This window comes from Ranitomeya variabilis, chromosome 7, assembly GCF_051348905.1.
Source record: "Ranitomeya variabilis isolate aRanVar5 chromosome 7, aRanVar5.hap1, whole genome shotgun sequence".
Lineage (NCBI taxonomy): Eukaryota > Metazoa > Chordata > Amphibia > Anura > Dendrobatidae > Ranitomeya > Ranitomeya variabilis.
In genome coordinates this window covers 202,974,619-202,990,173 of record NC_135238.1, presented here as the reverse complement: position 1 = coordinate 202,990,173, position 15,555 = coordinate 202,974,619, and the positions used below count along the sequence as shown (strand labels likewise).

The 15,555-nt window shown below is 42.2% G+C and overlaps 1 protein-coding gene across 5 annotated transcripts in view; it reads left to right on the top strand.

The window, feature by feature from the left end:
* The window catches only part of RAPGEF4 (Rap guanine nucleotide exchange factor 4), a 310,050-nt gene extending 295,224 nt beyond the window's left edge, over window positions 1-14,826 (top strand). For all 5 annotated transcript variants that reach the window (XM_077272682.1, XM_077272680.1, XM_077272681.1 and 2 more), the window contains 5 exons: window positions 2,185-2,235; window positions 2,463-2,550; window positions 2,830-2,894; window positions 9,282-9,336; window positions 13,358-14,826. In XM_077272682.1, the coding sequence (XP_077128797.1) occupies window positions 2,185-2,235; window positions 2,463-2,550; window positions 2,830-2,894; window positions 9,282-9,336; window positions 13,358-13,485 (387 nt within the window). In that variant the 3' untranslated portion in view covers window positions 13,486-14,826. The remainder of the gene's footprint in view (window positions 1-2,184; window positions 2,236-2,462; window positions 2,551-2,829; window positions 2,895-9,281; window positions 9,337-13,357) is intronic.
* Window positions 14,827-15,555: the final 729 nt, after the last annotated feature.

The window sequence follows — 15,555 nt, the reverse complement described above, 5'->3', positions numbered from 1 at the left end:
GTGCAAAGTTTATTATCAGGAACGTATTAACCTCTTATGAAGCGGAGAGCCCAAATGTCCCCTCTGGCATAAAGAGCCATGGTAAATAGAGGAAACCTGGAAATGGGGCTGTCATACCTTGATGCCTGCAGGCTATGCATTTCGGTAGTAACCACTTATGCAGGATGAACAAGAGTGTCTTTGTTAGCAAATCTATTGGGTATGTCTGCGCAAAGAGAATAAATATTTCTATATATCTGCTATAGGCAGGGCTGGATTTCCCATAGGGCAAGATAGACATTCGGCTTCAAACGACACTAGAACCAATCTATGTTTCTAAGTTCCTTTCTTATCATATTGATGACCAAACATTGGGATAGGTTATCAATATCCTTAGGATGGGTCATCAATATCATATTAGAGAGGGTCCAACACCACCACAGATCAGCTGTTATTAGTTCTGAAGGCTGATCACTGCACATCGACACCTATTCAAGAGAGGGTCAGATCTAACCACCTTAGGATGGTCATCAGTAAGATATGATTGGACATCCCCTTTAATAAGCAGTTTTAAATGACCTCTTGGTTCAAGATATCCTATGATTAGTGGTAATGTTTAAACATCCTTTAAAAAAATAGTTTGAAAGTTTGCATTACTTATAACCAGGGCTGTGGAGTCGGTAAGCCAAACCTTCGACTCCGACTCCTCAATTCCCATGACTCCGACTCCACCAAAATGGGCTCCGACTCCACGACTCCGACTCAACAGCCCTGCCAGGGCTGTGGAGTCTGTAAGCCAAACCTTCCACTCCTCAATTTCCATGACACCGACTCCACCAAAATGGGCTCCGACTCCACGTCTCCGACTCAACAGCCCTGCCAGGGCTGTGGAGTCTGTAAGCCAGACCTTCGACTCCTCAATTTCCATGACACCGACTCCACCAAAATGGGCTCCGACTCCACAGCCCTGCTGATAAAGCGTGTGACTGAGTTACACAAAGGTTTTTTGCTTCAAAGCTGGTCATCCGGTACCACTGGTTTTTGGGGATATCGCAAGCCAAGATGAAAGCTGCATACATAGTGTAACCTCTTAGAAACGACCAAAATTTAATTGAAAACTTACAGCTTTGTATCTGTCTCTGAGGCTGTATGTTCGGGTCAGTCCAGCCATTGTTGTTCTTATACAGGCAATGCAATACACTTGTGTGAACCCATCCTAATTTTTAGAGAAATTAATTTGTACTTTGGGTTTGATTTATTATTTTACACTATTGTTTTAACTCCCAAAGCAGCACAGAGTTCTTTAGTGAGAATGCTATAGTTTGAAATGTACCACCGCTAGGGCATTTCGGTGATAGACTAACCCAACAGAAATCCAACAGACCCTCCAGTGGCCCATTGGGTCACACTGAAATCGAGCCCATGATTTCCAGCAAAATATACAAGGGTCTATTTAATGTAAGAAGAATTGCTGATATTTTGTAACTTTCCAAAGTGAGGCTGAGGTTTATTTGGGATGTCATTACTGGAGTGAATTCAGCATGTCATATATAGTGGCTGGTATTACAGCTCAGCCTCATTCAGATAAATGAGGGTGACATACAATATTTTACGCTAGGGTTCCCCAAACTTCAGCTCGGGAGACACATGTGGTTCACAGTCCCATGAATTGTGGCTCGCGGCTGTCTGCCAGCTCTTGGTCTAGCAAACAGATATGAAGGTCACATCTCAAAATGGTGAATTTAGTGAGTAGCCCTGCACAGAAGAGCAGATCTGCATACATATATACTGGTCTTAGGGGCTTAGAGATAATTTAAGTATGTTACGCTGGAGACAGGATGATACTACCTGTCAGAGGATGTGCTTGAAGCTAGATACGGCAGTGTGATGGGAATGCATGATGAGAGAATACTTAGTGGGGATATAGTGGGAACCCCTGGATCTTGGTATACTGCTTTAGGGTGATTTCTGTGGAAAAGCTTTGATTATCGTTATACCCGTAATGGGGGCTTTGGTTGCCACTACTGTAAGGGGGGGGGCAAGATCTGGATGTAGCACGCGACCCACTCTCAGAGCTGAATGTGGCTCTCAAGGTCAGAAAAGTTGGGGACCTCTGCCTTACACATACTATGCTCAAAAGGGGCATTGTTTTTTGGTGGAAAAAAATTGTGCTCCTTGTAAATCCTGTTACATTTTGAATTTCAGAAACTTCCAAGCAAGTTCAAGAAGATCTATGCCGAATTTGAAAATTTAATGGTGAGTATTGTATGTACCATTCACTCTTGGCTTTGGATTTCAAAACTTGCATCTAAAAGTCCAAACTTGTCAACACGTCCACACTCTTGACCCACTGAAGATGATAATTAGTGATGATTATTAGGACACTTGAACTATATCCATGGGCAAAATACATAAATCCTTTATTTTCACAGATCTGATGTAAATGTCAAGTAGATCTTTAACAATGCTTCTATATTTTCAAGGATCCTTCTCGAAATCACCGAGCTTACAGGCTGACCATAGCTAAGCTGGAACCACCAATCATTCCTTTCACACCGCTACTCATTAAAGGTAATTTTCTATCTTAATGTGAGAGGTATTGCAGCAATATGGCAGATAGGTGTCTCTGTATGTCATAACTTAGGCAACCAGTTTGTTTTTTTCAAGAAAAAAATCTCTCTTTATGTTTCTGTCTTTCTCCGTCTTTCTATCTCTCTGTCTATTATCTGATGTCTATCTTTTTTTTTTTTTTACTTGAACAGAGTTTAGTAGAAACTTTCATTCTTTCGAGTAAAAAGTTTTGTATTCTTCTTTCCTCTTGACCATTTCTTATTTTTTCATTTTTTACAGACATGACTTTTACTCATGAGGGAAATAAAACTTTTATTGACCATCTGATAAACTTTGAGAAAATGGTAAGTTATTTTTTGTTGTCTTTGTGTGGGTAATCTCAAATATATTCAGTGTCCACAGGAAGGTGGATTGTGTTATTCTTGATAAAATAAATCAATTGTAACATATGCCACCCGGGAGATTAACAATAAACAGCTTACTCTAAGTACAGCAATATCAAGTATTTATTCCAAGATATTTGTCCTCTCCCATCTGTGAGCCGTTCTCATTTGTAATGCTAAATCACAGTTTAAGTAAAGTCATTATGTAAATTAATTCTAATTGAAATATTTAACTTTAAACATGTCTTTAACCTCTTTGGCTCCTTTGGCTCATTAAGCTAAGTAACGTTAGTGCCTTACATAGCTTTGTATGGCAAATCGTTATGGAATTACTTGTAGAGTTTTAGGACATAAGTTTTCTTTCTTTTGTGTTCTGGGTTTTTGTTTTACCCCCTACAACCAACTGAAAATTCTAATTACCTTACAGCCAGGACTAATCCAGCCTGGAAATCTGTTAAACAGTATTTACTCATAAAGAGTATTTATACTAGAATGCAATCAACATTAGAGGCGATTTTAAAAAAGATTGTTATTTTTTCATCTAAATAATTTCAAAATTCTGTGCTATTTATTAAAGTCTCTTTGTACAAAGCTCCAAATCGCATATATAGATTTAGATTTAAAACATCACATTCTGGCTCTGTGCAGCCGCCACTGAGGGGTGCTTAAGAGCTTACTGTATACTGCTTATACATTGAACTTAAAGGGGTTGTCCAAGCTTGGGGTTCAAGTCCGCAGTCACTTTATGTGACTGCAGACTTGTGAATCTTCAAAGCGCACATTCTGCCAAGCTGTCAGGATTCTCTGGGAGCTGGTGGGCGCGTGACCGCAAGTATGTGATTTGCATACATGCAGTCACATGATGACTAGACATGAGTGGCCTAGATGACATGATGACTAGACATGAGGCAATTGGTTGAGGAACGAATAAGTGTGGGGGAGAGAAGAAGGTTTTGGGAGGACCGAAAATTAAGTGAGGCTATATATCGGGAGATTAGTTTGGAGATGTATAGAGGAGTCAGGTTATGGATGGATTTGTAGGTCAGGGTTAGTAGTTTGAACTGGAAATGATGTGGAATTGGGAGTCACTGAAGGGGTTTGCAAAGGGGAGAAGTGGAGGAGTAGCGACAAAAGATATGAACTGGTCAGGTGGCAGAGTTAAGGATGGGCTGGAGAGGTGCGAGAGTGTTAAGGAGGCCACAGAGGAGGATGTTGCAGTAGTCAAGGCAGGAGATGATGAGGGCATGCACAAGCATTTTAGTTGATTGAGGGTTGAGGAAGGGATGGATTCTGGAAATATTTTTCAGCTGGAGGTGGAGAGAGCTTGTGTGTGCGTTTTGAAGAACAGGGCAGAGTCAAGAGTTACTCCGAGGCAGCAGATTTCCAATACAGGGGAAAGTGTGATGTCATTTATTGTGATGGATAGATCGGGTAGGGGTGATATGTGAGATGGAGGAAAGAAAATGAGTTTGGATTTGTCCACATTGAGCTTGAGGAAGCAAGAGGAGAAGAAGGAGGATATGGCTGATAGACACTTTGGGATTCTGGACAGTACCTTATGGGCCAGAGAGGTAGATCTGAGTGCCATCAACGTATAGGTGGTACTGGAATCCATGGGACTTTATGAGTTGTCCAAGGCCAAGGGTATAGATGGAGAAGAGAAGGGATCCTAGGACAGAGCCTTAAGGAACTCTCAGCAGCGAGAGGGTGGGATGAAGAGGTAGTGTGGAAGTGAGAGACGCTAAATGTGCAGTTTTGAAAGGTATGAGGAGATCCAGGATTATAGCGTAAGGTCTTTGATGGCAAAGGAAGAGAAGATCTGTAGTAGGAGGCAGTGGTCAACTGTGTCAAAGGCAGAGCACAGATCTAGAAGGAGGAGTATAGAGAATTGTCTGTTAGCTTTTGCTGTAAATGAGTTCTTCGTAATTTTGATCAGGGCATTTTCAGTGGAATGGTGGGCAGGGAAGCCAGATTTTAGGTTATGGAAGAGCGAGATAGATGAGAGGTGGGAGGAAAGTTCAGCGTGAACATGCTGCTCAAGGAGTTTGGTATCGAATGGGAGCAGCGATATTGGGCGATAGCTGGACGTAGCGGTCGGGTCAAGGGATGGCTTTGTGAGGATAGGCATAATTGAGGCATGTTTGAAAGTAGAAGGGAAGGTACCATAAGTTAGTGATAGGTTGAAGAGATGGGTTAGGGATGGGATAAGTGAGGTTGGGGAGGAGGTGCGATGGGATTGGGTCAAGTGCACAAGTGGTGAGGTGTGATTTAGAGAGGAGATGAGTATGCTCTCCTTCAGTGATGTTTGAGAGGGAGGTTATGAGGGAAGGGTATAGGTCTGGTATACAAAAGAGTTGGGGTGGTTGAACAATAAAGACTTGCCTTGTTTGGTCGATCTCATTTTTGAAGTGTGTGCCAAAGTCCTCAGCAGAGATGAGCAAGGTTGGAGGGGGCAGAGAAGGGAGTTAAGTGTTGAATTACTGTTTGTTGAATTACTGTTTGTGGTTGTAGGATAAGAAAGATGCGAGGGTTGTGGAGTAGGCCTGTTTAGCAGAGGTGAGGGTGGATTTGAATGCTCGTGTTGCAAGTTTAAATGCAGTGAAGTCATCTTACAAATGTGCTTTCTTCCACCGCCGCTCTGCAACCCTGGACACTTGCTAAAGTTTTTTAGTGGTGTTATTGTGCCAGGGTTTTCTATTGATTCGTCGCACTCTGCCATGCACGAGAATGGCGACCGAAAAAATAATACAATTTTCATCTAAAAAAAATGCACAGATTTGGATGTTGAAAAAACCCCGCTAATCTGAACAGTCGAATTGAATAACATTGGTCAGAGTGCTCCCCGTGTGATATCTGTTTTTTCACGGACAGCACTCACACCATAAATATGGTTCTGTGAACCTAGCCTCTAAGTGATGGTATATTGTTGAATATTTCATCACGCCTCCATGTTCACTTCACCACAAATTCTACTCAAGCCATGAAGTTGACCAGCGGAGTCACCAAACCCTAATGCTTCCTCAACTCAGTCTTCTTTGTCAGAACTGGGAAAAATAGAGTAAAAAACGCCAAAAGTTGCAAGTCTTTCACCAAAAATTTTTTACTTTTTAAAATTGGCGTAAAATCTTTGATGAATCTGGTCCTAACTTTTTTCATTTTTTTTACAACTGCTATGCTGTATCCCTATATACACTCACTGGCCACTTTATTAGATACACCATGCTAGTAACGGGTTGGACCCCTTTTGCCTTCAGAACTGCCTCAATTCTTCGTGGCATAGATTCAACAAGGTGCTGGAAGCATTCCTCAGAGATTTTGGTCCATATTGACATGATGGCATCACACAGTTGCCGCAGATTTGTCGGCTGCACATCCCTGATGCGAATCTCCCGTTCCACCACATCCCAAAGATTTCATGTTGTTTACGCCAAATTCTGACCCTACCATCCGAATGTCGCAGCATAAATCGAGACTCATCAGACCAAGCAACGTTTTTCCAATCTTCTACTGTCCAATGTCGATGAGCTTGTGCAAATTGTAGCCTCAGTTTCCTGTTCTTAGCTGAAAGGAGTGGTACCCGGTGTGGTCTTCTGCTGCTGTAGCCCATCTGCCTCAAAGTTCGACGCACTGTGCGTTCAGAGATGCTCTTAGGCCTACCTTGGTTGTAACGGGTGGCGATTTGAGTCACTGTTGCCTTTCTATCAGCTCGAACCAGTCTGCCCATTCTCCTCTGGCATCAACAAGGCATTTCCGCCCACAGAACTGCCGCTCACTGGATTTTTTTTCTTTTTCGGGCCATTCTCTGTAAACCCTAGAGATGGTTGTGCGTGAAAATCCCAGTAGATCAGCAGTTTCTGAAATACTCAGACCAGCCCTTCTGGCACCAACAACCATGCCACGTTCAAAGGCACTCAAATCACCTTTCTTCCCCATACTGATGCTCGGTTTGAACTGCAGGAGATTGTCTTGACCATGTCTACATGCCTAAATGCACTGAGTTGCCGCCATGTGATTGGCTGTTGATTAGAAATTAAGTGTTAACAAGAAGTTGGACAGGTGTACCTAATAAAGTGACCAGTGAGTGTATATAGTACTAGAAGGTTCTCTAGTGCTCCACATGGCAAAAAAATATCTCTGATTGTCATTCTCTAGTCTACAAGTCGCAAGTGTTCATCACTTCTCAGCTTCTATCTTAAGGGCATTTACAGGACTGTAAACTTTGTAGTCACGTTACAACCACGACACCAATGAATCTGATATATCCTTAGTGAGTTAGTGAATATTTATAACAATTATGAGGTCATGTCATAGGCTCTAAGAATTGATGATCCTCTGCTGGATCCCAGCACAAGACTCCATGTAACCGGTGGGAAATTATAAATAGCTGCCTGATACCAACAGCTGCTGGATATTGTAACAAGTAGTTATATAATATGTTATTATAATTAGCTGTGCGTGGAAAATAGAGCAGAATGAAATTAAAAACGTGTAAGTGAGTAACACTTATATATAATTGTATGTTTCTTTACCTCTTCACATAAAACCTTATTTTATCGGTCCTGATTTTGAACAAAAAGAAGCCAAATTTTTTTAGTTAAAAATGAAAGGTACAATATAGGAAAATATATTTGATCTAATGACCAAAAGAATAACTCGGGGTTATTTATGAAGTGGAAAACCTTTTGCCAGATGACCCAGTACTACGGATCTGTGTTGTACAGAAATCTGTAGGCCCATACTGTACTGCACAAAAGAGAGTTTTTTCCCATAGATTAATATGGAAAAGTCTGCGTTCACATCATGCACACAGCTCCCCTCTTCCCTGGGTGAGGGAAAAGAACAAACAAGGGCTAACTCAGTAGATAAGGCAAGGGTAGCGGCCCCGGCATCTTCACCTTCAGAAGTATCCCGGGAAATAGGGCGAGGCAGGGCTCCCCCTAGTGGTAGGGATAGGAAAGGAGACCCCGTTTTTTTCTGGGTCACTCAACAGCTGAGTCATAACACCATCCGTTAGATTGATTCTACGGGACTCATTTATCAAACCTGTCTGAAATTAAAATTTGTCTTTCTTGCTTAAAGGGAATCTATCAGCAGATCTTTGCTATCTAATGTGAGAGCTGAGTGATTTAGGGGCTGAGACACTGATTCCAGCAATGTATCAATTACTGGGCTGTGTGTAGTTCTATAAAAAAAATTAAATGTTTTATTAGTAGGAGATTATCACTACAGGACTAGGGTGTTTCATGCCATCTAGTCTTGCTGCTCTATGTAACTCCGCCCCTACTAATGATTAGCAGTTTTCTGTCAATGTACAGATACCAATCAGTGGTGTGGGCGGGGTTATACAGGGCTCAGCATTCAGAGATCTGCTAGATCTGCAGAAAATAAAACTGTGATTCTATCACAACTGCTACACCCAGTAAACTAGGTGATACATCCTTAGAATCAGGGTCCCTTTGCCTGCTTCATGCTGCTCTCAGATTACATACAGTAGCAAAAACCTGGTGACAGATTCTCTTTAAAGCAATCAATCACAAAGTAATTTGAATTTCTTAAACGGAACTTGTCAGCTGTCTATCACTCTATACAAGCCTATTCTTGGATTATACGAAGGTTCTTTCTGTGCCATACACTTGCGGTATTTCTAAGTGTGAAGAATTAAGTTATAAATCTGATTTGTAGTAGCCAGGATAATACTGACCAAATACTGAACGTGTGAACATGACCCTAGACTTCAATTTTCAAACGTCCATAACATGCAACCTTCGACTCTGTCTGAGCTTTTTTTCTGGCCATATCCATTTTTGAAGTTGGAAACAATGAATTCTGCTTCATAATTGAAGTTAATTGGTAAATTTGGGGGCATATCTGAATGCCATTTTTTGGGACCTCAGACAAATGTGTGGCGGCAACATGATATAACCATAGGCACCCGCTCAATGCCTATATCACCCATAGCCGTTAAAGTCATCCATTTAATGGACACGTCATGAAAAGCTGTTGAGAAGGTCATTGTAGATTGTGAGCCTTCGCGGGCAGGGTCCTCTCTCCTCCTGTGCCAGCTGCGACTTGTATTGTTCAAGATTATTGTACTTGTTTTTATTATGTATACCCCTCCTCACATGTAAAGGGCCATGGAATAAATGGCGCTATAATAATAAATAATAATAATAACTAATTGGGCACTTTTAAACCACCTTATATATATAAGAGTTTGGAGCAGCTTATACCTTGGGTTGTATTCAGCGCCACTTGCCCGAATATTCTGATGTCATACATAGCCTAATTATGCCTCCATTTTATCCATAGAGTTATCTATATGTAACCTGTCTCTTTTTTTTTTTTCAGCGCATGATTGCAAATACAGTAAGAACAATGAGATACTGTCGGAGCATGCCCTTCAGTAAGTTGCATTTTCCATCCAAGTAATTTTGCGTGATTGTAGTGCAAGAGACACAATATTATATGACACAATTTCCATATTTATCATAATGACTTCAGAATCTGTCCTGCAGCCACTTTTTCTGTTATATTCATAATTAGCCTGCCATCTTAACGTGATTCGGTGATTGTCTAATGACTGGCTGATCAGACGCAGCGCTGAATGTAAATTATACAAGCACAGACAAGCAAATTACATTTCCAGTTACTGCCTGCAAAGTCAAACCTGTGAATAAATTGAGATGTTGCACATAATCCTATCTTTTATGATTTAACTTTATTATTAGACCATTAAGTTCTTTTTACACACAGCCAAAAAAAAGCACAAACTCTCAAATACCCCATCTCAAACAACTAATGTTATTGGAAGAGTTTCGTAAGGTCAGTACAGGAGAGCCAGAGGTAATGGGCATGGATGAGGTATGACTATATTTCTACGTCACTATATGGTCTGGCCCAAAAGGTTTCACCAATTGGTCCTGTTGGCGCTCAGCTCTAAAGCAATGAGAAGTTTCTTACACCCACTTACTAATAGTTCCCCTAGTAATCACAGATCCTAAGGATTCCCAATCCTTACGAATAGTTTTCCTCCAGAGTTTAGGTCAAGAGTGGGGAACCTTTTCGATTGGCAAGCTGAAATTTGTCACCATTTGTAAGAGTGCAAGCAGAGACATCCAGAGCCACTGAAGCCACAAACCTTCTGTAACAATGGAGGTACATAACCCCAGAGCCACTACAGTCACAGACCCCCAATGCCAGTGGAGCTACTGATCATCCAGAACCACTACAGCCAAAGACTTCCAATAACAGTACATACGCTGACCTCACAGGGTCACTGCAACCAAAAATCTCCAAAAGTGCAGAAACGAACACCCCGATCCACTGCAGCCACAGACATTCTGTAACAATGGAGGTAGATACAGTGCCTTGCGAAAGTATTCGGCCCCCGGGAACTTTTCAATCTTTTCCCACATATCATGCTTCAAACATAAAGATACCAAATGTAAATTTTTGGTGAAGAATCAGCAAGTGGAACACAATTGTGAAGTTGAACGAAATGTATTGGTTATTTTAAATTTTTGTGGAAATTCAAAAACTGAAAAGTGGGGCGTGCAATATTATTTGGCCCCTTTACTTTCAGTGCAGCAAACTCACTCCAGAAGTTCATTGTGGATCTCTGAATGATCCAATGTTGTCCTAAATGCCTAAAGATGATAACTATAATCCACCTGTGTGTAATCAAATCTCCGTATAAATGCACCTGCTCTATGATAGTCTCAGGGTTCTGTTTGAAGCACAGAGAGCATCATGAAGACCAAGGAACACAGCAGGCAGGTCCGTGATACTGTTGTGGAGAAGTTTAAAGCCGGATTTGGATACAAAATTATTTCCAAAACTTTAAACATCCCAAGGAGCACTGTGCAAGCGATCATAGTGAAATGGAAGGAGTATCATACCACTGCAAATCTACCAAGACCCGGCCGTCCCTCTAAACTTTCATCTCAAACAAGGAGAAGACTGAACAGAGATGCAGCCAAGAGGCCCATGATCACTCTGGATGAACTGCAGAGATCTACAGCTGAGGTGGGACAGTCTGTCCATAGGACAACAATCAGTCGTACACTGCACAAATCTGGCCTTTATGGAAGAGTGGCAAGAAGAAAGCCATTTGTCAAAGATATCCATAAAAAGTGTTGTTTAAAGTTTGCAACAAGCCACCTGGGAGACACACCAAACATATGGAAGAAGGTGCTCTGGTCAGATGAAACCAAAATCAAACTTTTTGGCAACAATGCCAAACGATATATTTGGCATAAAGGCAACACAGCTCATCACCCTAAACACAACATCCCCACTGTCAAACATAGTGGTGGCAACATCATGGTTTGGGCCTGCTTTTCTTCAGCAGGGACAGGGAAGATGGTTAAAATTGATGGGAAGATGGATGGAGCCAAATACAGGACCATTCTTGAAGAAAACCTGTTGGAGTCTGCAAAAGACCTGAGACTGGGACAGAGATTTGTCTTCCAACAAGACGATGATCCCAAACATAAAGCAAAATCTACAATGGAATGGTTCACAAATAAATGTATCCAGGTGTTAGAATGGCCAAGTCAAAGTCCAGACCTCAATCCAATTGAGAATCTGTGGAAAGAGCTGAAAACTGCTGTTCACAAACGATCTCCATCAAACCTCACTGAGCTCAAGCTGTTTGCCAAGGAAGAATGGGCAAGAATTTCAGTCTCTCGATGTACAAACCTGATAGAGACATACCCCAAGCGACTTGCAGCTGTTATTGCAGCAAAAGGTTGCGCACCAAAGTATGAAGTTAAAGGGGCCGAATAATATTGCACGCCCCACTTTTCAGTTTTTGATTTTCCTCAAAAATTTAAAATAACCAATAAATTTCGTTCAACTTCACAATTGTGTTCCACTTGTTGATTCTTCACCAAAAATTTACATTTGGTATCTTTATGTTTGAAGGATGATATGTGGGAAAAGGTTGAAAAGTTCCAGGGGGACGAATACTTTCGCAAGGCACTGTAGTTTCGAACCACAGCAGTTAAAGAAAACAGTGTCAGTGCACAAACAGAAACACAGAGATGAAACCCAGTGACCCAGAATCACTACAGCCACAGACCTCCAATAACTGTACATGCACAGACATCATAGGGCCACTGCAACGAAAAACCTCCGTTAACAGTTCAGGAACAGAAACCATAAGGCACCTATCCCAGAGGCACTGTGGCCACATATCAACAGTAACAGTACAGGAATCGAGCCACAGCAGCCACAGATCAACAGTAACAGTGCAGGAATCTACCCCCAGAGCCACAGTAGCCACAGATCAGCAGTAACAGTACAGGAATCTACCCCCCAGAGCCACAGCAGCCACAGATCAGCATTAACAGTACAGGAATCTACCCCCAGAGCCACAGTAGCCACAGATCAGCAGTAACAGTACAGGACTCTACCCCCAGAGCCACCGCAGCCACAGTTCAACAGTAACAGTGCAGGAATCTACCCCAGAGCCACTGCAGCCACAGATCAACAGTAACAGTGCAGGAATCTACCCCCAGAGCCACAGTAGCCACAGATCAGCAGTAACAGTACAGGAATCTACCCCCAGAGCCACCGCAGCCACAGTTCAATAGTAACAGTGCAGGAATCTACCCCAGAGCCACTGCAGCCACAGATCAACAGTAACAGTGCAGGACTCTGCCCCCAGAGCCACTGCAACCACTGATTAACTAAGAGCCACTGCAGCCACATATCAACAGTACCAGTGCTGGAATCACCCCCAGAGCCACTGCAGCCACCGATCACCAGTAACAGTGGTGCAGGAATCTACCCCCAGAGCCACTGCAGACACAGATCAACAGTAACAGTGCAGGAATCTACCCCCAGAGCCACTGTAACCACTGATTAACTAAGAGCCACTGCAGCCACATATCAACAGTACCAGTGCTGGAATCACCCCCAGAGCCACTGCAGCCACCGATCACCAGTAACAGTGGTGCAGGAATCTACCCCCAGAGCCACTGCAGCCACAGATCAGCAGTAACAGTGCAGGAATCTACCCCCAGAGCCATTGCAGCCACAGATCAACAGTAATTGTGCAGGAACCTACCCACAAGACCACTGTAGCCACAGACCTGCACCAACAGTTGTTGCCTAACATAGGTCTCACCCCCTTAGTTAACAGAATACCTTCGAGCATTCAGTGACACTAGTTCAACTGTACTATGTTCTCCCCAAACTATCAGCAGTCTGACAGATCCTTACACGTGCCACGTCTTCCGTGCATTCCACAACTTAACCGCCATAGCCTAGGTTCCTAATCTGTATTACAACGTGTACTTGACCTATCCTTGTGCTGCTTGGCACAGTGTACTGTTGTAGCCATAAAGGGCGCATCTATTCTTTTTTTATGCTTTATAACTGAATTCATGAATAACACAAATAAATGCCTTCCCCTCCAGGTCCAGAGGCTTCACTTGTTAGTAAAAATCACCAGGACGTACGGAATTACGTGCGGCAATTCAACGTGATCGACAATCAGAGGACGCTGTCTCAAATGTCTCACCGGCTAGAACCACGCCGCACCTGAACAGCGGGAGGGAAATGATCAGCAATCTTTATAATGGAAATTACTGTGGCAAATAGAGATTTTCTATTCTTTCTTATGGTTTTATTTATTTTTGCTTTTATACATTCATTTGATTTGTCAATGGTTATCCGTATGAGATGTGTAAATAATGTAAATTCTTAATGTAGTGATAAAATACAGGCAACGATAAAATATGTTGGATGTTATACAATTGCTGTACTTAGGATCGTGATGTAAAACGATACTTTTATGGCAGCTATAGGGTTGTGAATCTTTACCTCAGTTATCAGACTAGGGGATATCCAGTGGCATTTATTACATATTGAAGTACCATAATAATGAATAAGGTCATAATATGTTGGTATTTTCATGTGCCTCATGTTAAACCACATTACATCTATAGATTTGCTGTCCTATTAAAGGGTTATTTCCAAAATAGTTAGATATTTTCCATCCATTCAGGTCAGACCCCTAGCGATCCTAAAAATGGGGCTCTGGAACCAAGCCCCGCCGAGCCCATCTTGAATTAATTGGAAGTGCGCATTCACTCCATTTATGGTCTAAAGGACTGCTGGAGATGGCTACCTAGCATTTTTCTCCACTATTTCCGGCAGTCCCATAGACAATGAATGATCAGTATCGTCTCTCTAGAACCTGTTCCTGGGTTCTACAGCCCCTTTCTTGAGATCACCAGTTAGACCCCTTGTGATCAATAAGTTATCCCTTGGGAATAACCCTTTAAAACAAACTGAGAATTAAGAAAACCGCTTGCCATACAATACGGGTTGTGTATTCTGGATATGATTGGCATGAATATAACTTTTTGATTGCTGTCATGTACTTTTATATGTTCCTGTTTATATCGGGAAGTTTTCTGAACTTGTGAAACTTCTTTAATATATACATGCGGAACACGAAACAAGGAGAGTGCTGAGTAATTCTGAGGCTATAAAACTACATGGCAGCAAATCAATAATGAAATGTTTTATGACTTTATTAACTGTAGGAAGAAGTGATAAACTGCGGGGCTGTAGACTAGTTGTATCTGCAGAACAGACGTTGCATGGTTTCTGTATGCGATCCTCGAGGGGTCGGACTGCTTCCTCTCAATTCCCTTAGGCTGTGTTCATATAGAGTCTTTCCAGGCCTTTTTTTAGCGAAAAACTGTTTCAGGAAACGTTCCTATTTTAGATGAGTTTTTGGATGAGTTCTATTTTTACTAAAAGGTTTCCTTCAGCTGTTTTAAGGAGGTTTTAAAAGGTTTTTTGCAGCCTTGTGCTTGGATTTCGAGCACATTTTTTTCCTTCCCAGAATCCCAGGCGTTTTTCCAAACCTTTTTAGAAAAAAAAGAAGAAAAAAGTGGTCAAAAATTTCCTCTTATTAATCACCATATGGATTTCCATAGAAATTAGCAGTAAAAGTTTCCAGGCATTTTTAAAGCAATTTTTTAGGAGGATTCGGCTGCTGCTCCTGGTGTCCAGTATTGGGTGGGCTGCCGCCGACACGTTGACAGCGTGGCAGACAATCCGTAAGCTCAGCCGTTCGGGGGGGGGGCACTATCCACATAGGTAGAGTCGCTGAGCTCACTGATTGTCTCTGTGTGCGGTTCCACCATTACTCCAAAGCAACATGCCCGCTGCCTTGGAGTCATCCTTGATTCCGAGCTTTCATTCACCCCCCACATCCGATCACTGGCTCGCTCTTCTTATCTGCATCTCAAAAACATTTCCAGAATTCGCCCTTTTCTTACTTTCGACTCTGCAAAAACTCTTACTGTCTCACTTATTCATTCTCGTCTGGACTATTGTAACTCTCTACTAATTGGCCTACCTTTTACCAGACTCTCCCCGCTCCAATCTGTCCTGAATGCTGCTGCCAGGATCATATTCCTCGCCAACCGTTACACCGATGCCTCTACCTTGTGCCAGTCATTACACTGGCTACCCATCCAATCCAGAATCCAGTACAAAACTACTACCCTCATCCACAAAGCACTCCATGGCTCAGCACCACCCTACATCTCCTCTCTGGTCTCAGTCTACCAACCTACCCGTGCCCTCCGCTCTGCTA